Source organism: Anopheles stephensi, chromosome 2 (genome assembly GCF_013141755.1).
Source record: "Anopheles stephensi strain Indian chromosome 2, UCI_ANSTEP_V1.0, whole genome shotgun sequence".
Lineage (NCBI taxonomy): Eukaryota > Metazoa > Arthropoda > Insecta > Diptera > Culicidae > Anopheles > Anopheles stephensi.
Genome location: NC_050202.1, coordinates 81,225,534 through 81,250,527, shown reverse-complemented (window position 1 = coordinate 81,250,527; position 24,994 = coordinate 81,225,534). Strand labels below are relative to the sequence as shown.

The following is a 24,994-nucleotide window of genomic DNA, read 5'->3' as shown; positions in this document are numbered from 1 at the left end:
TGTTTCATCGCTCGGAGTATCCGGACCGGACGGATCGCGATCCCGCGCAACGGTTGTCTTTTTCCTAGCGTGCCGATTGAGACACTACCAACAAATACAAGAAAGCCTACGAAAAAGAAGCCTCTCCAAATGAGAAGACTTTTACTTTAATGGGTTCCTGCCTTTGCCCCCAATTCGGTACTCATGCCGACTGTTGATGCTGCTGCTGCTGCTGCTGCTGCCGACCATACCGCGCTACCGGTATTCAACGTTGTGTCATGATGAAAAAAATTTCTTCCCTTCTGGTAAACAAAATAGGCAAATCAAAATATTTAATATCCATCATCTCAAGTTAGCAAAACGGTCAGGAAAGTTTTGTGCAAAGAAAACCGGCAGAAGAAAATGAGCAAGCCCCATAGGCATTAGGGTTTCACTCATTAAATGAAGTTTGCTATTTGTTGTTTGCAGTCTTGTTTTTCTTCTTATGCCAAAAAAAAACGATCAAGCTCTCAATGAGCCGTAGCAGTGGTAGTGGTAGTAGTCGTACCGAGCCAGGGCAGTTTGCATTGCGGCGGGTAAAGATGTGCTTTTTTTATGGCAGTCGGGTTTCAATGGTGAATGCCAAGGCACTGGACGAAGATAAATTGCGTGGGAATGTAAATGCCAACGTTGAACGGGCAAAAACAATGGCTCCAGTATCGAAGTAAACGATACGAACGATAATTTGTTGCTGTTGCCGTTGCTGTATCGTCGATGATAAACGATCGTACGCGAAGTAGGTTAACTAGCCTGTGATAGTCTGACCAGAAGTGCATATGCAAGCTGTACCGTTGGCTGCTAGCCCGGGAAGATACAGTACACTATGCAAATTTATAGCACCGGATTGAAGGGTCGAAAAGCTGTCAGTCGATGACATTCGAGATACACCAAAACGACACTTGGTTTTCGATCAATCTCCAAAACAAATTGATTAAAAATTAGAAGGAAAAAGTGAAACAGGTGACATAAGGCTACTCTATTTTCGTATCGAATTGAAGGCAATCGAACTGCTCGCGACCGTGCACAACACTGCCTGCACCCGATTGCACTAAAACACTTCTCAAGGTCGTAAAAGCTACCCGTGTGGAACGGCCCCCGGTGTGTGCGGGGGTGTGTTTGATGCTCCGAAAAAGGGGGGAAAAGAGCAAACAAAAACCCACATTACACCCAGGCGCAAAAGAAAAAAAAATTCAAGCCTTGCCTAGCTCGCTCAACATTTGACAGCATTTTGACAGCAACGGCTAGTGGTTGTTGAATTTACCGGTTACCAAAGACCCGGGCAATCGGTTTCTGTGCCGAACCGGTATCGTAAAGGAGGGGGGGAAGCATTTAGATTATCAAACCTAACGGTGATATCATGACCGTTGCATAAGCGCAGCATTGCACCGTTCTTCGTGCATCGGTTGGCGGTTTGGCTGCTGCAGTCCGAAAACTGGACGCAGCACCGCTGTGAGCTGCATTCCTTTTTGGGGGGCCTGGATAGTTAAAAACTGGTATCCCATCCAGCGGGACTTGTGCGACGAGTCTGTCACATGTAGCAGTGCCATTTTGAGAGCGAGTAGTTCAAGTGCAAGTTGCAAACAACACCGACGCATCACCGTGCCAACGTGTCATACGTTTGCGTTACGCTGCACGCTATTGCGCATCATGTTCACTTTGACATTTGTTTTGCCGCTTAGTGGTTCTTAGTGGCGCCGTTTGACAGCCCACGGTTGATTGATGAAGCAAATAGGATTGGTGCCGCATTCCAGTCAAATGAGCAACGGCCGTGGGAGTGTAGATATTTTAAAGCAAAACTTGCCAAATTGAAGGCAAAATGCGTGCATTTTGCTGTGGATAGGGAACGATTATCACACTTTAGTGCTTAGCAAAAACAGAAATCAATTTTACTAATCTACTACCCATGAAGCGTTTATAAGGTCGTGTTGAAATCTTATTTACCTTCTTCTTGCAAAATTCGATTCGATCCCACGTGAAGCAATAACAAAAAGAGTGACATTTGTACAAATTCCAGCTGGCAGTAAACGATTTATATCGTCAAAAGTACACCGCATTTATTCTACGTCATAAAATTGCTTTCAGAGGACGTCCGAGTAGCGTCCACAAAAGAAGCGCTTCCTTCATTCCACCGGATATGTCATTTATTTTCCCATTCCCAAGCCTTCAAGGACCTCGCCTTGGCATCGGCAAACGAAACACAAACGGAACCTTCTTCGGTTAGTCCGGCTAGTTTTATTTCCTAAAGTTTTAGACTCATCTTCCTCTCCGTCTCTTTCTCGTTGTTCGCCTTCCTTGTCGTCCTACACCGGCTGGAAGCTCATTAGTATTCTTCTGAACTCTACTCATCTCTCAGGAATGGTTCGAGCAAACCAAACGCCGTAAAGTGCGTCGGTGCATTATAAACTGTTTGTAACCTTAATTGCAGTCGGTTTATCCCGGGCTACATTGCATTGGCGCGCTAAATTGTGCACAGTCGCGATGAGATTTAATTGAAAGCAAACAAAGCTGACCAGAGGCCGTAAAAATGGTTCGCGTACCGTCGGTCGTCGAAGCAAAGAAGCAACCAGCCAGAGTCAAACAGCGATCATTTACTTATTCCCGTTTCAGACGGACTGACGGGGGGGGACTTAATGAATCGCTTCACCGGATGGTAAACCGATCCCGGTTTAAATATTTGTTTGACATTTATCTCGCGAGGGCGCGTTTGCTGTTACCCTTTTGTGCTCGGTTCCGCCAGGGGTGTGGTTGATATGTTTGATTCGATTGATTGATTGAGAATGAAAGCATTTCACACAAATCCAATACAAAATCGCGCCACGAACCGATCCCAGAAAACATTCAAATCAGGATGCTTTGGTGAGTATAAAGGAAAAGTTTATAATAAGCCGACGGGGCACATAAAAAGTCACAAACCCTTCTACACACACACGCTCCATGGTACAGGAAGTAGAACGATAGAAAGACCTTGCCTTTGTTGCAGCAAGTGCATTCCGGGTTGTGTTATATTCGGGTGAACTATTGTTTACGAGCGACCGAGACCAAGGTTGGTTGGTGGTTTAGAATTTAATTTATGGTCCTTTGTGTTTCGGCCTGAGCTCATGCAAGCTGGCATATAAAACAGAAGGTTAAATGCTTATTCATGTTAAGTTTAAGGGAGAGTTGAGATAACGCTTTAACCTGAGTTACAAGACAGCTTTATTCAATTTCATAATTAAAAGCTCTCATTTCATAGAGGAAAGCACTTGTGTGACTAATCACCAAATTAGTCAGCTTTCATTTTCCATCAGAAAAGCATCAACCAAACACATTAACGCCCTTGTGCAGAGCAGTTGGAAAGCGTTCCTGCCTTTGGTTGGGTCGCTGATATTATTAAGCCATAGTTTGTCGCCCATTTCGTTAACGGCAGTCATCGGCTTTATCATGCAAGTCGAACCTTAATTAACGCACGCACGCACCTAAGTTGTCAAATAGCTTAAACTAATTACCCACAAAGTAGCAACGCCCGGGGGAAGGTGTGTCTGGCCGTGCGTTATCATTCTCACCGGCCGAAAAAAACCGGCCGCCACAACACCTCGAAGGGAAGCAGGTTTTCCATCTCCCACGAACTTTCCCTTCTATGGGTTTTTAGTGTATTGGGTATTGTTGGGTTGGTGGGCGTGGGAGACCATTTCCCATGCTCCAGATTTGTCACCACTCTCACTCTCGTTCTCTTCTTTCGCCACGCCACGGTTATGGCGTCATTTCCCAACCGGCAGGTGATCACACTTTATTACTCACTAGTCAGAGTGTTTAGTTGATTGGGATCGGTTGGTGAGTTTTATTGCCATTTTGAAATATACGAAGAAGCTTAGCGTTAGTTTTCGAGGGTCCCATAGCTCTGTATCGCTTTCGCACCGTGCCATTGTTTCTAAATGCAATTTCGGGCGCACACTGACTCTCAGCCGGTGAAGGAACACAGTCGGTACGGCGTGAATTGATTAGAAGGTTCAAGCGGGGTGGGTAAATTGCCCTTGGGAAGAGAAAAAAAGGCGGTAAAAGAATGGGCGTCTCACAGCACGAACGTTCGTCGCTTGGCCGCACGTTGAAGTCTTTCGTAGCATGCATTTAGCTCGAACGCTGATGCGCTTGAGAGACGCTGAGCGTATTTTGGGGTCAAGATTCACTCCGATCAGAATGGCCCAGTCACGGACAATCGGACGATTGATGATTTGATACGGATAGGGGTAGGTAGCAAAAAAAAGAGGCTAAAGCGGGTCGGTCGGACAGGAAGTTGCCTCATTGTGCGCACCATTCGATTGCAAGTGACAATTTCGAGCCCTTTTCGAGTACGAATCGAAATGGGGACAAGACAAAGGCCTAAACCTACCAGCCCCCGGGACCCATTTCCATTCGATAGTTTCCACGAAAATCTTAGAAGATGATGCAACCGGTGTAGAGCGATGGACCGATTCAAATTTTTTTCCTCGCTATTACGACTAGCAGCTATCGAACCACACAAACAGCGGACGTTACGACGTATCTGTGACTAATTTGCTTCCTTTTGCTGAGCTTAGTTTTTCTCACCTTTCCGCGGTGATTTTCATACCGCGACAGGTATGGGACGGAAGAGTGTCATTCGGTTTTATTATGACGACACGCACACACTCGGCGCAAGCGAGACATGCCTAACTCCTCATTTGGTTACTACTTCCTTCGAAACACAAAATGTGTTACTTACGTGTCCCCAGCGCAGCGAGATAAAGGCGCCGTTTTTATGAGCTAATACTGGCCCAACAGCGCATTCGTTCCGCACATTATACACGATGATGTAATTTAAATACTGAGACTGGTTATCGCAACTGCCCCCGAACCCTTCTGGTGTGTAGATTTTCCGTGCCTGCCTGCTTGGCTGAGCAAAGGAACACCCTACGATCCAGGTCAGTCAGATCACGCCGGGGTTGGTGTTGGAAAATCTCGCAGCTCTGGTTAGTAGGTCATACTGGATTTTAAAATAATCAACACCTTCCTCTCTGCTGGCGGCTTGCGCTAACGAGCGGGTTTGGTGGTGCGTTCCCTGGTTTTCCGAACCCACCCCGAAAAAAAAGAGAAATAATGATTGCGGTGCAGCACAAACAGTCGAATCTCATCTTCCGATCGCGCCCAGAGCCGGCCAAACAAGCGGTAGGAATTAAGCCGCTCGGTCCGTTAGCCAGCGACTCATCCCCTGTACGGAAGCAGCTGATCTCCGGCCAGTGCGGCAATCGGCCACTGCCCCTTTCTCATACGGTACCGATACGCAGGGCAAAAAAAAGGGCCTCCCGACAAGAAAAAACTCCATCTTACTATGAAGTGGAAATTCCAACGAGGAAAAGAGATTTATTTATCTACAAGTAGAAGCGAAAAATGCAGAGAGAGAAAAAAGAACCGCACCACCGTTAAAATCACGGCTAAACGGCACCGATGGGTGATCGATCGATTGGCGAAGGCATCGGCTGACATCGGTTGGTGGAAAAGTTTGGCTTCCTGTGCGGGAAATTCGATACGATCGGAAATATTCCGTTGCGTTTGGGGCATGTTTTTTCGATTCGTGTTGACCTCACCACGGTCAGCTGGGCTGAGCTGAGCAACCCCGCCTAAGGAAAGCTGCCTGAACTTGAACGCTTTCAAGGGTTATGTGGGGCTATGAATAGCTAATGAATTGCTAATGGAGCGTTTGAATGGTTCGTTGGTGGTGATTTTGGTTTTGTATTTAATAAACAGCACCGCCGATGCAGGTGGCGGTTGGAATGGCCAGCTATTTGAAGGAAATTTAAAGGGAAAACTAGCAACCGTTGACGTATTATCCCCAAGACCGAACGACCAGCGATCTTTTTTACACCTTAATCTGTGTTAATAGTTTTTAATGTAAACCATGCTTAGAAAACCAAACGTCTGTAATTTAAAAACGAAAACTAAATAACGACCCAGAGCCTTTTTGTTTGCAGCCGTACAACGAGGCTCTTTAAGCCTTAAAGAGAGGCAGCATCAACACGATTCGCTTTCAAATTAGCAATCCAACCATAATTAATATACTTTCCATGCCGTGTTTGCCTTAACCTTCAATCAACCTTTTCCTACGTTCGCTTCACCTGCAAAGCAACAGTTCCGACAAACTTTCATCCCATCAAAAATCCATCAATTTCGCTCGCGATCTCCGCACATTCGAACGAAACCGACAACGGTTGCGTTGGGCGTTGACGGCTCAACTTCTTCACCCGCCAGCCCTGAATTGCCTTGCCGCAACATATCATCCTATGCGGCGAGCATTCCTTTCGACCACATATGCCCCCCAGGCGGGCGACAAAATTTAAGCCACCGAGAATGACACTGCAACAGCATCAGGGGCAAGGTGCCCGAAAGGTGCGGAGAAATGGGTTTTTGCATGGTTGGCGGCGGGAAGGAAATATTTGTGATGAAAGTTTTCGAAATAAACAAAATCGAGCGCACACCCAGCGCTGGACACATCCGGGGTGGATTGGCATGATGGTGTGTGTGTGTGTGTGTAACACTTTCACTGGCGATTGGCCGCGTTGCAAGTGAATGGAGTTCAAGGATTCGCGACATTTTTTCTGCGGCGAAATTTTTCGGCCGCGCGAAAGTGATGTGTGGATTTTGATAAAATGATACATTATTACGAGCTTAAGACAACTTAAAAAAAAAACAAAATGGACCTAAGGAGCTTCTCTTTGGTGCGTGCAAAAAAAAATCTAAACATAATCTACCTTTAAATAAATAAAAACCGCCAGTAAATAGAAACTCGCCAAACAAGCAAGCAAACAGTCTCGTCTGCAAAGCAGACCGCCGTCCGTTCCCCGAAAGCGTGCACAACTTCGGACAAAAGAAAAGGCACAAGACTGTGGTGGTGCAAATGCAGCGACGGCACTGGTCCATCCCGTGGTTTGCAAATGCAGCAACCCCTTATTGCGCGAAAAAGGAAAAACTGGGTGATCGGGAACGATCCGGCGCAGTGCGCTGTGGATTCTTCCTGCCGAGGGGGGACCCTTGGGGGGGAATGCGGTGGAAAGGGAGAAGGGAGAGTGAGAAGGGGAGGTAGCAACAACAGCAAGAACCGATCATCATAAAACCGGTATGAATGTGGAAAAACTGGTGGCCCGTTCCCGTGTACGGATTTACAATTAGGCGTTAGGTGAGCACGGCGAGGCGAGGGTACAGTGGACGAGCCGTGGCTGGAAGCAGCATCGGCAACGGCAAAAAGTGTGTTACGCTCAAGAAATGGACACAGGGAAACGTGTTGGCTGGTTAGGTGCGATGTTTGCCCGCCGTTTATCAACCCCGAAACCGGACCCGGACCGACGACCGACGGAGCTCAGCCGTCTGGAATCGGGACGGATCGGTGTGTGACGCGTTGGCTCGATCGTTTCTGACAAATGCATTGGAAGTGTACCGGTCGGTCGGTCGGTCGGCCGAGGTAAAAAAGGGGGACATGCTGGCGGGTATGCAAAAGGAAATGGAACAGTTGTCGGTTGTATGTGGTTGGCATAAGATTGATGCAAACACACGCTTGGAATGGGGAAATATGTTTTAATAGGAAATCTGAAATCTGTTCTGTAATGCATATATGAAATATGAATCTTAATTTCGTAATGCGTATTGCATAAATTCAGGATACAAAAGTTTATTTATTTTATTTATAATTCCAGTATGACGGCATGACGCCGTATTGTCAACACCGCATGTGTTGACGATTACAAATTCACAAATATTAACAAGGCATTTCCTCCCTGTTATTCTGCCTTATCCCGGGCATGCTCGGTTGTCGGTGTGTGGAGATTGCAGTGTGGTTGTTCATGTCTATTGTGGAGGTTGTATTGATGATTTGGTCCGGGTCTATTGCTTTCTGTTGCTGTGTTGGTGGTAGTGTGGTGTGTGGAACGGAACATCCTTCCGTGTAGCGGATCTAGACTGTTACAAAAACAAAAAGAAAACAGTAATCGGGACATTACAAACATTTGCCTGCGTACAGTGTTCCTCAAACTGCCCAGCAGTGATAGCCCAAGCTCGATCAAGCCAGCACCGAACTCAGAAGCTATCGGCGAGTTCCATCCCGTAACAGCAGGGTCTCTGCTAATTACGGGGTTGAACCCGCCGACCACCTCCGAACCCAACGCCAGCCACGCCGGGCTCGCCCCATCAAGGCTAGACAGAGATGAAGAACACTGTTACAGAAAATTCTGCCTCCCTTCCTACGACAGTGTCGACTTTGACCCCGGATGCTGTTGCTTTGTCAACGGATCACCCGTGGCACTACAAAAAAACACTTAACACTTAAGACAAAGACAACACAACGAATAACAAAAAAGGAATGGCGGATATGGTTTGGTAGGATAATGGGGATGTGGAATCAAAGGATAAGACCGTTGTCTCTGGCGAATCGAAAGATGAGCCTCATGTATGCGAGGTCTCTGGTCGCCAACACTTCTCTAATTTCTGTGCCCGGTCGTCTGCCAATGCCCTCGACTGCGCCCAACAAGGAGGGTCTTGCGGTTTCAAACTCCACGCAGGACCACAGAAGGTGATCCACATCGTGAAATCCGTCACCGCAGCCACACACCTTCGTTTGAGCCAGAGTTATACGCTGCAGATGAGCGTTCAACGCGAAATGATTCGACATAAGTCGAGACATCATGCGTATGAACGCCCGGTCTACAGAGAGCCCACCGAACCAAGGCCGCAGGGACACTTGTGGAGAGATCGAGAAAAGGAATCGCCCGAGATCATCCGCCTCCCACATGCTCTGCCAGCGAGACAGGAAAAGCTGCTGTGGTAGACGAAGAAACTCTCGGGCCGAGATCGGACGGTCGTAAAATGCGCCTTGTTGGACGCCTGTTTTGGCCAGTGAGTCTGCCTTCTCGTTGCCGGGAATTCCACAATGAGAAGGTAACCAAATTAGCGAAATCCTGAACGCCTTGTCGAACATGGAGCCAAGCAATTCTATGATTTTAATGACCAGGAAATCCTGACTCTTAACAGCCTTCGGGGATCTTAGTGCTTCAATAGCGCTAAGGCTATCTGTAAAGATGAAGTACTGATCCGAAGGTCTCGCTGCTATAATCAATAGTGCGTACAAGATTGCGGCTAGTTCTGCGGTGTAGACACTACACGGCTCCCGCAATTTGAAAAATGCTTCGGCGGACTCACTAAAAACGCCGAAGCCGGTGCCCTCCTTAGAGGATGATCCATCAGTATAATACTGGCTACTTTGGTCTAAATAGCCATACTTATCCCTGAAAATGCCCGGAACTACCATCGGGCGAAGATCATTCGGTATGGTCTTAATTTCCTCGTGCAACGAGGAATCTGTTGTTAAAAGGGAACTGTAGGTCTCAGGAAGGGCAGCACGGTTTAATGCCTGTGGAGCGCTAGGATGCACTTGTAGGGCAACAAAATCTTCATAGATCTTCAAGATTTTGCTCTTAGAACCTGTCTCTAGAAGCGCTTTAAAATTTTCTTCGATCAAGGGATTTGATACTGAAGAACGGACTAGAAGGCGAAGCGACAGCATTTCAAAACGAAGTTTTAGCGGCATCACTCCGGTCATCACTTCTAGGGACATGTTGTGTGTTGATTTCATGCTCCCTAGTGCGAGTCTAAGACAACGATACTGTAGCCTCTCCAGTTTGAGGATATACGTGTTGGATGCCCAATGGAAGCATATGCTTCCATATTCCAACACGGATAGTACCGTTGTCTTATACAGTCGCAGGACGTCTGATGGATGTGCGCCCCACCAGAATCCTGTGACTGTCCTTAGAAAGTTGATTCTTTTGCTGCATTTTTGCACCAGATGGGTGATATGTGTACTCCAGTTTAGCCTTGAATTGAACCAAACACCAAGGTATCGAAAATTGTCGGTAGTTGATATCTTTTCACCGTACAAAAAGACATCAATTTTCGGGTCAAATAGTCTTTTCTCCCTGTTTTTCGTCGTGTCGCTGAAAGGAGAAAAGACTACCATCTCAGTTTTCTTTGCAGAGAACTTGATACCAAGGTTTTCAGACCACTCGGTAAGATTATCCAACGTGGTTTGTAAAGCCAGTTGTATTTCGGCGGCGTCCCTGCTTGCAAAAGATATGACGCCGTCGTCAGCCAATTGTCTAATGCTGCAGTTCGGAGCTAGACAAGAATCTATTTCGCTAACATAAAAGTTGTATAACAGGGGGCTCAAGCAGGACCCTTGTGCTAGTCCATGGAAACTGGTCCGCTTTAGTTGCACATGACCATTGTTGAAATTCATAGCTTTCTCCGACAAAAGGTTGAATAAAAAGTTATTCAACTTTGGACCCAGCCCCACATTTTCTAGTTTTTGACTCAGCTTGTATGGTGATACTGAGTCAAAAGCCCCCTGTATATCCAGGAAAATAGATCCCATGTTCTGCTTGCGTGCACGAGCAAGCTCTATTTCTGTTACCAGAAGGGCTAAGCAGTCATTAGTACCCCTGGCTTTACGAAAACCAAACTGGGTATTTGAGAGAAGGTTGTTTGATTCCAACCATTCTTCTAACCGGAAAAGAATCAGCCTTTCAAGGAGTTTCCTCAGACACGACAGTAACGATATTGGCCGATACGAATCGTGTCTTGATGGCGGTTTGCCAGGCTTCAAGATAGTGACAACTTTCACTTCTCTCCACTCTTGCGGGACGCTGTTGACCTCCAACATATTGTTGAAAATACTTAACAGACGCTTCCTCCCTATGTCGGGCAGATTTTGAAGCAATTTGCTACTAATCTGATCCAGACCCGGGGAGGAATTTTTGCTTGATAGGAGAGCAAGTGATAGCTCTACCATTGTGAACGGTGAATCCATCCTAGGGTCACTACCAGGCGCATGTTGTGTAAAGCTTTGCGCAGGAACGAAATCGGGGCAAAGCTTGTGGGCAAATTCATACAGCCACTCGCCAGAAAAGCTTTCGCTCTCATTGATGTTGTTGCTGTTTCGCATCCTTCTAGCCATTCTCCAAAGCGAATTAAGTGAAGTGGCAGGGTCTAGATTATTGACGTATCTACGCCAATAACCCTTTTTCTTCGCCTTCAACAGGTTTTTGCACGTTCTCTCCAGTCCTTTATATTTTTCATATAAAGACCTCGAGCCCGTGTCCCGGAAGGCTTTAAATGCCTCACGCTTCTTGGTGAAAGCCGCTTGGCAATCCTTGTCCCACCAAGGAGTGGGAGGTTTTTTAAATGTCCTTGCTTGGTGGGAGCGCCTTGTTTGGGCCTCAAGGGCGCACTTGTTTATGAGTGAAACAAGTTTTTCGTACTCCTTGACAGGAGACAAATCTTCCAAGTCAAGTGAAAGCGAAGCGGCTATTAATTCGCCGTATCTTGTCCAGTCGATGTTCCTCGTTAAGTCACATTTAACGGGGGTTCCTTCTACTGGACATCCTCCCTTGATGTAGGAAATTTCTATCGGCAAGTGGTCACTGCCGATAGGGTCCTGGATCACCTTCCAACTAAAATCCAGGGCCATTGCTGATGGACATAGAGACAGGTCCAGTGCACTCGCCCTACTTTGAGGTGTCTGCATCCTAGTTGCCTCTCCTGAGTTGAGAATCGAAAACCCAAATCTGTCGCAGAAATCTCGGATGATAGGAGTGCGAATGTCATCCTTTTCGCACCCCCAGTCGATTCCATGGGAGTTAAAGTCTCCCAGGATCAAAAGCGGTCCAGGCAAGACCACTGCTAAATTTCCAAGATCCTCTTTGAACTTTTCAATTTTTTCCTTTTCATTATTGGCTATCGGGGGGATATAGATAGATGCAATTGTCACGTGAAGAACGCCCAGTTTTGCCTGAACTGCGACAGTTTCTATCATTTCTTGTCTAGGGGTGGGTATTCTGGTGAAAGTGTGACTCTTTCGAACACCAATCAGTACCCCCCCACCCCTAGTAACACGATCTTCACGGATTATGTTATATCCCGGGAAGGTTAATTTAATTTCATCCGATAGCCAAGTTTCACAGAGGGCAAACACATCGCAGTTGTGTTCGCCCACTAACGCTTTAAAGGAGTTTAGCTTGCCAAGTAAACTCCTACAGTTCCACTGTATGATAGTAGCCGTAGGAGCCATTAATCATCCAAACGGACCATCATACTTAAGCATGGCCATTGAGCCAGCCACTGTTTGATCATACCCTTCAGGAAAGGAAGGGCCCAAGTTGCGATCATATGCAGATGCTGCGGGAGGTTAAGGGTCAAGAGGAGGGATTCTAGGATCTCGGAAAGGGACGGTGTAGGGATCCTCGGGAAGCCCTTGGGCTCAGTTGGAAAAGCTAGGTTTTCCAAAGGAACTTCGGCCCGAGGTGATCGCTTCTTCTTGGGCTGCTTCCTGGCAATTTGGGGGGCGGGAGTTTTGGGATCAGCGTCACGTTTTGGGACGGGAGGAGAAACTTTAGCGAGGCGCTGTGGTGCCAATGGTTTATTTTTCGTCTTTAAGACCTTCCGTTGTACCTTTTTATAAGGTACTCTCAGTGCTTTTACCGATCTCGGTGGCACCTGTTCCAGTGCAGTCGGATTGGTCTCGCCATTTGCAGCCGTGTTATCCAGCACTGCAAAGGGGTTCGATGCGTTTGCTCCCTTTAGAGCATCGCTGTATGAGCCGCGTGCCCGCTCGGCTACCGTTTTGGTCTGCTCCCTTTGCAGTTTCCGGTACACTGGGCACAATGCAACCTCATGCCACTCCTCCCGACAATGCGAACATTTTTGGGATGGGGCTTTGCACTCCTCGGTAGCGTGAGCCCCTCTGCATTTTCCGCAGCAAATCTTGCGAGTGCAGAACGGATCAGCATGTCCAATCCGGCTGCACTTCGAACAGGTGGCCACCCTTGGCACGTATGGCCGGTTGATGGGTATCCGGAGGCCTTCTAGGATGAGGGCCTGCGGAAGTACCGTTCCCTCAAACGTGATCCGGAGAGAGGAGGTCGGAATATATTTTTTTTCGTCCTTTGTTGATGGGTCTAGCTTAAAAAGCTTTTTCACCTCAAGAACTTTTACCTTTGGGGTATCTGGTGCGAGAAAAGCTCCCACCCCAAAGTTCAAAATTTCCTCCTCCGGGTAATCAAAATCCTCAATCACGCCGGTCACTTCAACCAGACTACCAGGGATGTAAACCCGGTAGTGCTCCGTATAATCTGGATCAGCCGCAATTACATTGGCTTGAGCCCGGTCCTTTGCGGTGACCCTGATCTTATTAGGGCGCATCCGAAACACATCGGCAACGCCCGGGTACTTTTTAAATAACGATGCCGCGATCGTCCTCACGTCGAGCTGTTTAGTGCGTGGCATAAAATACACTAGCGGCTTACCCTCCCACGACACCGGGTAAGCACGCGCTCGATGCTCAGATGGCTGATCATCATTTTTCGCCAGCGGGGTACAAAAACTATTTGCCAGCGGGGCACTACACAATGCCTTCGAGGTAGAAGGTCTCTCTTCTAGTGCCACTTTTTTATTGGCAGGAGCGGCCTTAGGGCGACCAGGCTTACGCTTCACATTCGGCTCTATCTCCCTCTCCGAATCCGATAAGTCGGTCCCCATGTTAGGACCGGAAACAACGGGGGAAGTAGGGGAAGACAAACTTACCGATATACACGATAAGCAAACTCGCGCGCACGAGCACACACACTCACACACACACAAGACAGTTCACGATCGATGCGACGATGCAGTGTCGATACGCTTGCTTATCGCAACGATCGGCAGATACACACACTCACAACACTAAGAACACACGTTGATCGGGGCTAGGCGCCACACGATCGATAAACACAAACTCCGAGCGAAAGCCGGAGAAAGGCGGAGACACCGATTAGTGCGATACGGGTAATCACGTTGATTACGCAATCGCACACGAGGACAATGACCACTATCTGCCGTACGCAAATGATCCTTTTGGCGCTCCACAGCGAAACACGTCTAATCGCCACGGAAGCTGGAGGCAGAATGAGGATACAAAAGTATTGAGTAAAAAATTTACAAAACGAACCAGTTTTAATGATTCTGGAGATTATCCTAACAAGAAGATCAAGCTTCAAGTAGCTTAAAATATTTTCATGAACCTTGTAGACAGGAAAGAGGCTAAAGAGGTCTCTGAGACTCAAAGCCTCTATAAATAAACAATAGAAAAATTGTCATGGGTCAGCCTATCCGATCATCAATAAATTCTCAACTCACAACATGAAGTTACGAACTCTTGGATAGCTACGCTACAAGTCTGGTTGGGGAATATTGACGCTCCACTCCAATTTTTAGCATGTACGAAAGTTCTTCAAAAAATCTTTAAATTGCCAAAACTGTTGCATATATTCAGGCGTTAATCAATCGGTCTAAAGATAGATCCCTTTATCCATTCGCAAACCCGATTGTTCGAGTATGCGACCCTGTATGAATCTTACACCGTAGGCTTTCAGAAATAGGCATATAAGACACTCATCCAACACTAAACGAAGAACAGGAAATCTTCACCATCCTCAGTCTCCTTCCAATGGCTAAGGGCTTCAAGCCGGACACTCCATCAAACCCATCACTGAACGACCGATCGAACGTCATTCGCCAGCCTATCTTCTAGCTTTAGCAGCATCATCATCATCATCATCATGTAAGCAAAAGAGACGCAGCCGGATTGGTGAAACAATAGACACACTTTCCCACCTAATTACCCTTCCGCCCCCTCCCGCCGCTCCCCTTGATTGATCGTGAAAGTGAGGAGGCTTGTAAGTGAGTGTATTTCAATAAGCAAAAACAAAGCCCACGTGAAGCCATCTCTCGCTCGCCCTCGAAAATCGAAAGCAGCATAGAATTTGCAGCCAAGAGCTCCCCGGTTTGCTGCCGGTGCACCAATGCAAACGAGCGTAATTAACGGACCTGTGGGCTGTGTTCTGTGCAACCCCACAGGCAGCGAAGAACATATTGGACCATCATCATCACCTACCCTCGTTAAGATGGTCTGCTGCCGCTTTCCGTTCGACTGCTTCGAAAGTCGAATGGTGCAGCTACGTACAACTGACAATGCAAATGAACCTTTGGAGAAGATGCAACACAAAAAAAAGCCCTTTAAATTCTTCTAACGGCAGGCTGTTGTTCGCTGGCTGTTGTCTTCCGTGTTGAAACTTCTGCTGCAACCATCATCATCATCATCAGCCCTGGTGCTGCAGGTTCACCCGGTCCACTTGACTGACTAACGGAATAGTTCGTTCACGGTGCGTCCGCACACACGCTGCGCTAACTGTACGTGATAAGGCGTGTAAATTGTGGCATTTCCCCCGGTGTGCATCGCTCTCGCTCTCGCTCTCTCCCTCTCTTGGGACGGCGAGGGCACGCAATGGCATAATTTCTTCATCCGACCGTGTGCATGATAACGGATGCTTCAAAACCGGCTACAAACTGTCTTGGAAGTCTTTCGGGTGCCAGCTTGCTGAGCTGGCATTTCGGTTAACGTGACGCACCTCACCAGGGTCATCTCGATGCGTCAGGTTGCTGGAGTGGGAAACCACAGATGTTTAGTCAGACATTCTTACAGATGGCGGAAGTGCAATTGGGAGCAACAGTCAGCGTGCGTGCAGTCATTTGACAGCTCAAGCACACGGCAGGAAGTGTGAGAGCATGGTTTGTGAAATTTCTTGTGCTGTCTTGTTGGTATTCGGTGACAAATCGTGACATGCTCATGACAACCTCAAGAATAGACGGAATTTCATACGGTGACGATCTGCAAACATGGGATTCATTTGGGACAAATAAAAATAAAGACCTTTCTACGCCTGTCACAACGTAGCGGCCGAGCGAAACATTGTAATTAATCTCGACTATCGCTTGAAGTCTTCCGACAAAGTAGAAAGGAAGAATGTGCCGTTGAAAAGTTGGCAGACTAGCTTGGGTGAAAGTTGATCGTCGCGTTAGTATTCACGAAGAGAGTGTGGCTAGAGGGAACAGGACTAAAACAGTCTTAAGACAACCGAGTTGTGCTTGGTGCATTGTTTGTTTGCTTCTTAACTATCTGCATCTTGCAGGTCCAACGGACCACAAACATGCATGTTGAGTTGAAATGCTTCCTACTATCCAGATAACATCTAGTCGCTTCACTCAACTCGCCATCATCATGTCCATTGTCGAACCGGACGGACACGGGACTGACAGATGGAGCTACTGATTGAAGCATAACCACCCGGGCCGAGCTCACGAAATGCATCGCAAAGCAAATGCACCAGGACGCACGGGTAAACTGTTTTCGTTCACTTTAGAAACCATCTATCAGCCCCTGATGGACGTCACACACCAACAAACGGTCCAGATTGCGCAATCTGGACCGTTCGTTTCCAGCGTTGGCAGCGCAAAGCGGCCCGCCTGTCTCATTTCATAACTCCATACCGGGGCAGAGTTATGATTTATTGATAAGCGATTGATGAAATAAAAGCGCTCCAACCATTCAGAGAGAAAGATCAAACTCTGGTAAGCTTTTGTAGCGCACACTAAAATCACATTCCGATTCCGCTACTCCGCTACGGCAAGCGATGTCATGATGAAATCAACCGAAAGGAATGTCCATCGGTACTCCGGTCGGTCTGCTAATGGATTGGGGTTGCTTTTAATATTGCTTACGGTAGGCCAACACTTGAATGGCCGGAAGGGTGTTGGATCATTACTTAAAGCGAAGGTGGGAACTGGTTGCGAGCCTAACCGGAACCGGAGATGAAGCCCTCGTTACGAGCACCCCCTGATTCGTGGTGCCGAATCTGTCCCTGGGAAACAAACATCGAACGATCACACTGCGAAGATTAGCTAGCCAACATTCTTTGCTGACGTCGTCGGCATAATGGCACTTCTCGTGACATTTCATTTCAGAATTAGAATTCTCAAACTTAAGCTTAATGTTTGTATGTATCGTCTGTCTTCCGCTTGCTAGATTCTCCCCGTCCTGCATGTTATGGAACTGCGCAAAATGAGTACGGCCAAGCAGCAGCAGCAGCACCAGCAGCATCAGCAGCAGCAGCTACAGCAGCGCGAAGATCGACGGTACTCGATGCCACACGGCATGCACGGCACACTCCCGCCCGGGGCAACGGATGATCTACACGCATGGTCCATTTATCGGTAAGAAAATTTTTGAAGAATCAATTGCTAGGCGAATGAGGCGTGGCAAACGGAACCGCATCGAATCTGTGCCAAATTCTAGGCCGTTAATTAACCGCGGGCCCGGAAATAATTGAATCACACGGAGCTTCCTTGATCTGTGTAAAAATCTGTTTTGGAGAGTAATTGTAGGTGAAGTAGTACGCTTTGTCGAAGAATTGTGTATATTTCTATCTTATTTTACGTATTATGACGTAGCCTCTGAGGGAAAATAATGCCCACATAGCTTACCTCTCCAGAGCTACTTAAGTAACCATCCAGAGTTTAGTTATGGTTTTTGGTGAGGAAAGAAACTACGAAACTCAGGCCCCGGGCGTTCGATCGCTAATCGAGCGGGAAAACTGATCATGATACGAACCGCATCCACCGACACCGATCGGACCGAATCAAGTTGCGCAAATCGGGGCACGAGAATTCGCTTCTCGCGTCGGCAATGACTCGGCTACATTTTCCCTCCGCCGACACCGGCCGGGAAAATGGTAGGCGATAGGTGTGGTACGCACCACCAGAGAAGTCAAGCCTAATCGATTCGTGAGCGGTTAGATTGACCTGATTTTGGTCGATTGGTCGGTTGTTTCACGTCAAGATCGAAACCGTTCTTCATCAACCTCAGGCCAATACAGCATGGTAGCTGGTGTGTTTGTATTTTAGGGAAAAAGTAAGGGCGGAGTTTGTGTCCTACGGTTGAAAATGATCGTTCATGATCTTCCACCGGTGATCGAACAACACCCTTTCGCAACTTGCATCGATCAGCAGTTGGGAATGGTTTAGGTTGTAACGCTTTTAAGGCGACACCGTAACGGGCGATAGATTGTCACCCGGCTACGGATTGCATCGATTGCGCCAGTCTCACGGTACGTATGGGGTCGGTTGTTTTAGTCGGTACTCCATCCAACACCAGCCGGCTTAACCTTGAATTACAACGCCTCGCGCGCGTTCGGGGGCCCCCTAACCTACCCCAAAAGCTTGACGTCTAATTTGACCTGTGAAAGCAAATTTTCCGTCGCCAATCTGCTTCGGGCGTTTGGCCCACAGTCGTGACCTTCGGTAGACACACCAACGCCTAACGCAAAACTATGCCACAAAGCCCACGGACATGTTGGGGCAGGCTAAGAACGGGGTAGTAGCTTAACGCCTCGGCAGAAACGAAGGGACGTTGTGCAACCGACAATAGCAGTCGAGCATGCGAGGGCAGTGCCGTTGGAATGTAGAAATGCAATTACCCGGTACAATGCGTTGTTTATTATTCGACACATGCCCGGCGGTTTGTCCATATGGTTCGCTGAGCTGCATTTAAATGTTATAGAAACTGCGACTGCTGGAGTAATACTAATCTGTTTACGTTCTCCCTGCAGACAAAACCTAAACTCGGACTTTGCTGATTCGGCGCTCGGCTCATCGGACAAATCACCGAAACCTTACAACTCTCAGTACCACCAACGGGACACAGCCATCCTCAACCATCCGCGCTATGGTCCCAAGCAGAACCCAATCAACTCCAACATGTACACCTACCTCAAGTTTGGTCTGCCGCGTGTCTTCCCTCCGAACGGTGGCCAACCGATGGCAAACGGACGACCGGGGCGTGCCTCGTCCAAGGCAAACGGACGCGGTCGGGTGAACCGAGGGTATCGAGACAGTACCGGACCGGGTCCCGGTTCCTCCGGCTACGACAGTAGCGACAACGAAACGAACCGTGGTCGTGTGCCAGCTAATCTAAGGTATGTTGCACGCGCGACCTCTCAGTGGAACCAGTTTCTCACCAGAATCTCACCTCCTCCTTCATTGTAGAAAATATCGCAGCGAGTCCGATTTCCGAGCCATCGGCGCCACAAACACATCGCGACCGAGCTCGCGTGCCCAAGGCATCCCGTTAGCCGCCCTCAAACAAGCCAACAGCCGGGCCAGTATAGCCGGAACGCACGTGTACAACCCGTACGCCACGAACCTGCGACACCACAACCTGCGCTCGCAGAGTGAAGCGGACCTGCTGGCCGAATGGGACTACGACGATTCGCCGACGTACGGTGAGACACGCCTGTACCCGGAAGATGCTATGTACGCGACCCAAAGTCGGCGACATTCGCTGGCAGGGCTGGTGTATCCCAACATCCAGGTACACTGTCTGGACGTGCTGCCAGGCTTGCGTGGTGTTTCGCTACAGGCAAAGGCGGGCGATCTTTTCGCCATTATGGCGACAGCGCAGCGCGAAGGAACGGCGTTGGTAGAGGCGCTGGCTGGCGTGCGGCAGCGTATGGGTGGCGAGATCCTGGTGAACGGCCAGCAGGTTAACAAGCGCATCCTCCGCCAGCTGTGTGGCTACGTGCCTGCCCTAGATGCTGCACCGCTCGATCCACGCATGAGCGTCCAGAGTACGCTTTCGTTTGCGGCCGCCCTGCGCGGCCCGTACGATCGGGCCGATCTGAAGGAACGCATTGACATTTTGGTCGAGGACCTCGGACTGACGGCGGTCCGGTCGGCCAACGTGTCCCGCCTGACGCACTCGGAAAAGCAAAGACTGAACGTGGCCTGCCAGCTGCTGACGCAGGCTTCCATCCTACTGCTCGACCAGACCACCATCAACATGGACATCTTCGACACGTTCTTCCTCGTGGAGTACCTGCGCCAGTGGTGCAGTGCCGGTCGAATCGTTATCATGACGCTACAGCCACCAACGTTCGAGATCCTGTCGATGTGCTCCGGTGTGCTGCTGCTGTCCGGTGGACGCACCGTGTACTCGGGCAGCAGAGCCGATCTGCCGCGGCACATGGGACAGCTCGGCTATCCCTGCCCACCGTTTAAGAATCCCGCCGACTACTATCTGGATCTGGTCACGCTGGACGATCTGTCGGCGGCGGCACTGCTAGAGTCATCGGCCCGCATCGAGTCACTGGCCAACTCGTGGGATCACGTGAATGCTGAACCACCGCTGGCGGCACCCGTTGCCAATCTACCCGAGCCAACGCGTAGTGCTGGATTATTCAGTCAAATTAATGCACTTGCCAAGCGGTAAGGATTGCGGTTGGGAATGGGTTGGGCAGGATGAGATATTAACCGCACCGTTTGACTTACAGATATATGACGTACAAGCAGCCGGGATCGTTACTCACCTGGATCAGCCGGCTGATTCTTGCGGCGGTTCTTTCACTCTTTATCGGATGCATCTTCTGGGATGTGCCAGCCTCCGATCCGCAGCTGAATCTGAACGATCGTCTAGGGTAGGTGGTGATCGACTTAAGAGATCCTCAGAGGTATGGATGTTTAATCTCTTTCTCTCTCTTCCCTCTAGCTATCACCATTGCATGATGATGGTGGCCCTGTGGCCATTGCTCATTCTTCAGATACGGGACGTACAGGAGGATCGTCGACACGCAGAGAAGGACCTGAAGCTAGGCCTGTACGGTCGCTTCCTGTACATTATCATCCAGAGCACGCTGAGCGTCATGCCTAGCCTCTGCATTTGGTTGGCCTATCTACTTCCCGCGCACAGTATGGCCGGCCTTTACTCGTACACAACCAACAACGATACTGGCATCTATCTGTATATGGGTAAGATGACTCGTTTTAGCTGCTCCTGTGCATCATCGTACTGACTGCGCCATTCCAATCACTTCCACAGGCTACATGCTGCTCTACCTAATGGCCATACAAACGATAGTGCTCTTCATTGCCCACCTGATCCCGTGTGGCGTTACCGCTACGATAGTCACCACGCTCGTCCTAATGCTGATGGCCGCTGTTGGCGGATTTGCCGTACACGTGGCGAACGTTCCCGACTACTTGCGATGGATGGAACTGGTGACACCTCAGAAGTGGCTAACACCACTGCTGACCGAGAACGAGTACAGTGCGGAAACGTTGATGAGCATTACCAGCCAGCAGCAGTGTCGAAACAAACAGGTACGAGTGACTTCAAGAGGACCTTATCGTACCGTTCTGCCTTACTAACAGTCTCGATTTGTCGCCCATTTTCTAGGTTCAGTACACGGAGATCATCGTACAGCAACCGTGTCCACCACCGAACGGTACGTTCGTACTTGCCGACCATCAACTGCTGCCCCGAGATCACGTGCTAGACGCGAGCGACATGTACACATCCACCGTACTGGGACTTTTACTCACCTGTATCGTATTCTTCGCCCTAACCATGTTCGTCTTCCTACTCAACTGCCAGTCGCTGCTGCGAAAGAAGAATAAGGGCCGCGCTGGGAAACACGCGTAAGGCAAAGCCTCCCCTTCCCACACGCAACGTTCGGACTAGGATAAAAGATGGGCTGGTGCGGTCGGTTTTATCTGCCCGATCGCATCCGCGCAAGGTGTAAAAGTGCTAGTTAATTTTATTTTATTATCATTTTCCTGTTTTTTCTGTCTATTTTTTCGTTTTCTTTTTTTTTGGCGAGTCTTGTAACGAATTCTTCTCCCACTTCCGGTTAGGTGGTGCGTGTGTAGCTTCCGTCCTTCGAATGTATTATGATGTTTTCTATTTTTAGCTAATTAACAAAGGTAGTAGTTTTTATGGCCGGTTCATCGTACGGAACCCGGTAGCTAGCTTAGTACAGCGCAACGTTAGCTAAGTAGTGATCGATTTTTTTTAAAAACAAAGGTTCTAACATAACCCAACAAACGGTAGCAGACATTCAAGCGATGGAGAGGAGGATAGGATGCTAATGACCACACCCCACAGAATTGTATTACGTGCTGACAACTGAGCGTGGCATTTAGAACGATCGCAATATAGGGTTCACCTGTCGCCGGCAAAACGCCTGGCAAAAATTTGATGAATATTTTTTTAAATAAAAAACAATGATGTAAGAGGGAATGGATGTGTGAATAATGGTGGGACGAATTTTGGGGATAATAATTGATGATTCTTTCCAGGATAACGCTTCCTCTCGTTTCGACTTCCCAGTAGTTCCTAAGAGAAGAGACGTCCAAAACTAAGGATGAGGATTAGGTTCATTCTCGAGACTCGCCGAACCTACCACACTCATTGCTCCTACTGGACGAACCATAAGTCGAGCCTACTGCACAAGAGGGATCGGAACAGCTTATAATCTCGGATATCTGCTGCTCAGCTCGTAACTAGATGCAACTTGGAGCTCGTTGAACCTATCAAGCTCTCAAATTGAATTTTATGACCCAAGTCTATACTAGAACATCAACTTGAACCACTTCACCCTTTCGCACTTGAATGCAAATAGGAAATGTGTCTGGTGTAGTAGATTTTGCATGTCATCCCTATCACAAACCCTTCTACTATCTATTCTTCCTAATGCGATACTCGTGGCTTTAGGGCGATAAAAGCTCGGTCCAGTCGAGAATAGACACACCTGATATTGGACCCAATTATCAACGTTCATTCACATTGGTCTACCAACAATCAAAATAACGATGTGATCCATATTCCGAACTCATGATAGCGTGCTGATGAGATCTTCAATATTATCACTCACCACACGACACACACACACACACTAACCCAACGTCAACAGATGACTTGAATGACAGAAAATACTACTGCGTTAACACATTACCCTTGCGACAACAAAAGTTCTTTTACAGACCAGTTTCCCATTTGAAATTGGCATGACATTGCTAAAACCTGTCACAACACTCACTGACCAGTGGCAACAGTTAGAACTGGCCAGACAATCCACCATTCATTCCACATACGGAGGGGGGGGGGGGTCGCGATTTAAAGTGCCTGTTAAAACAAACAATCATTTGCCTAGGAACGTCACCGGGGAACGCCGCGGTCACTGCATGCCGGCCGGCATTAAAAACCGATTAACCGATTGTGCTGCACGAGCATGGCTGCATTTGGCAGAAAGCTCGCTAATGATAAGCGTGCAGTGGCATGCACAATTCGACGTTTGCAGCATATGCAAGCGGGAGCGGGAGGACCAAACATATGATTTGCGAATTCGGTGAGAAGGCTGTGAAGGTATCAGACGTGTACGATCATGGCACCAACACAAAGGCAACGCGATCGTCGGAAAACAAATCAACTGCGCGTTAGCCGGGCCGGAAACGAGGAAAACTGTTGTGTGAAGCAAGGAGAGCGGGGGAAGGGTGGCAGAAAGGGGATGAAGGGATGATGATGGATCGATGTGCCGAAACCACTCCCCCCCCCCTTCCCCTCCCCGGCCAACCGTCTGACTTGTGTCTCTGTCTGTGTGTGTGCGCGCGCTCGCTCGCCACTGCCAGCGAACGGCAAGTAGCGCTTCTATATAAAAGAGCATCTGGAAGGTGCTTTACATAACCGGTCCCGGTCGGTCTGTTGCAACGCTGCGGACGTCTGTCTCGCTGTCTTTTCCTGTCTCGTTCGTGTCTTGATTCGATCCCAAGCGTCCACCAAGGGGGAGAACGCGTCTTCCTCTCTCCGCCTAAGACGCACGCACACAGCCGCGTGGAACAATTCGGTTCCACAAAAAAGGGTCCCGAACTGTCTGTACCGTACCCTGGGTGTAGTCTGTCTCGCCGTCTGCTCTCTAAGGGGGACCTTCTGCCAACCGTGATCAGTCTTTGTTGTGCGCTCGCTCCGAACGGAGTATACCGGGGATTGGAACAAAGCAAGCAACCGTTGGTGTGGCCAGCTAGGATCTCGTGCAAAAGAGGATGGTGCTGCTGCGTGTGACCGTTACGTGCGGTGTGCTAGCGTTGGCGATGGCCGTCGGGCAGGCCGCGAACCCGACCACTGACGCATTCACGCGCAACGAAATCGTGCCCGATCTGATCGACGTCGCGCCGGAGCAAACGATCAAGATCACGTACCCCGAGTCGGACGTGGAGGTTTCGCTCGGGAATCAGCTCACCCCCACGCAGGTACGGTCGCGGCCGAAGCTCTGCTGGGACGCGGCACCGAACGCACTCTACACACTGCTGATGGCCGATCCGGATGCACCGTCGCGCAGCAATCCCGAGATGCGCAGCTGGAAACACTGGCTGGTCGGTAACATTCCCGGTGCGGATGTCGACGCTGGGGAGGTGCTGGCGGATTACGTCGGTTCTGGACCACCGCAAGGTACCGGGCTGCACCGGTACGTGTTTCTGGTGTACAAGCAGGAGGACCGGGTGACGTTCAACGAGACGGTGCTCAGTAGCAGGTAGGTTGTCGCGTGCAAGCCGATCAGCAAGCGATCCGTACTGACAGACACTTACTCCACCTTACCAGGAACCCGAACCGTGGCAAATGGAATCCGGCCCTGTTCGTAAACCAGTACAAGCTGGGCGATCCGGTTGCCGGCAACTTCTACCAGGCCCAGTACGATGACTACGTCCCGGAGCTGTACGCCACCTTTACGGACACTTCCTGAACGAGGCAGGATCTTGTTCAGCGTTCGTAATCCTTCCCAACTCCTATCCCAGTCCTTCCGCTTCCTTCTCCGCCGCTCCCCGTGATATTCCCCCACACACGCACACTCGCACCCCTCCCACACACACACACAACTTGTTTTGGTTCCATCCACTGCACAAAATCACCGTGTTACAATAAAACATAAAAAAAGAATTGTGAGAAAAAAAAGAAGCTCCGAATAACCCTCGACGGCGTTTCATTCCCCGGTGGGTGGCCTGGTTGGGTTCGCACATCGGCATTGGGATATCGCATGCACGCCAAGTACCACTTGGCCGTTTTCCGTGGCGTTAAGGGGGGGGGTGGATATGGGCGAGTCCTTGGGTGGGTCGGCGTTCGGAAGTCACTGTTTGGAGCCGCCTCGTTTGACAGGGACGGCGTCGGTGGAAGTTATTTGTTTAGTATTATTATTGTACGGTGCGGTGCAGACCCACTTTCACGGTTTTGTGTTTCCGGGTGGCATAG

The 24,994-nt window shown here is 49.0% G+C and overlaps 2 protein-coding genes across 2 annotated transcripts in view; both read left to right on the top strand.

The window, feature by feature from the left end:
* The window catches only part of LOC118505554 (ATP-binding cassette sub-family G member 5), a 35,573-nt gene extending 13,579 nt beyond the window's left edge, over nucleotides 1–21,994 (top strand). Inside the window, exons 3-9 of the mRNA XM_036041507.1 lie at nucleotides 16,949–17,136; nucleotides 18,531–18,896; nucleotides 18,967–20,184; nucleotides 20,250–20,393; nucleotides 20,465–20,724; nucleotides 20,795–21,075; nucleotides 21,152–21,994. Of these exons, the coding sequence (XP_035897400.1) occupies nucleotides 16,970–17,136; nucleotides 18,531–18,896; nucleotides 18,967–20,184; nucleotides 20,250–20,393; nucleotides 20,465–20,724; nucleotides 20,795–21,075; nucleotides 21,152–21,397 (2,682 nt within the window). The 5' untranslated portion in view covers nucleotides 16,949–16,969 and the 3' untranslated portion in view covers nucleotides 21,398–21,994. The remainder of the gene's footprint in view (nucleotides 1–16,948; nucleotides 17,137–18,530; nucleotides 18,897–18,966; nucleotides 20,185–20,249; nucleotides 20,394–20,464; nucleotides 20,725–20,794; nucleotides 21,076–21,151) is intronic.
* Nucleotides 21,995–23,426: 1,432 nt separating this feature from the next.
* On the top strand, nucleotides 23,427–24,714 carry LOC118505553 (protein D2-like). Its single transcript, XM_036041506.1, has 2 exons — nucleotides 23,427–24,281; nucleotides 24,350–24,714. The coding sequence occupies exons 1-2, from the start codon at nucleotides 23,794–23,796 to the stop codon at nucleotides 24,489–24,491; spliced, it is 630 nt and encodes a 209-aa protein (XP_035897399.1). The 5' UTR covers nucleotides 23,427–23,793; the 3' UTR covers nucleotides 24,492–24,714.
* The last annotated feature ends 280 nt before the right edge of the window (nucleotides 24,715–24,994 follow it).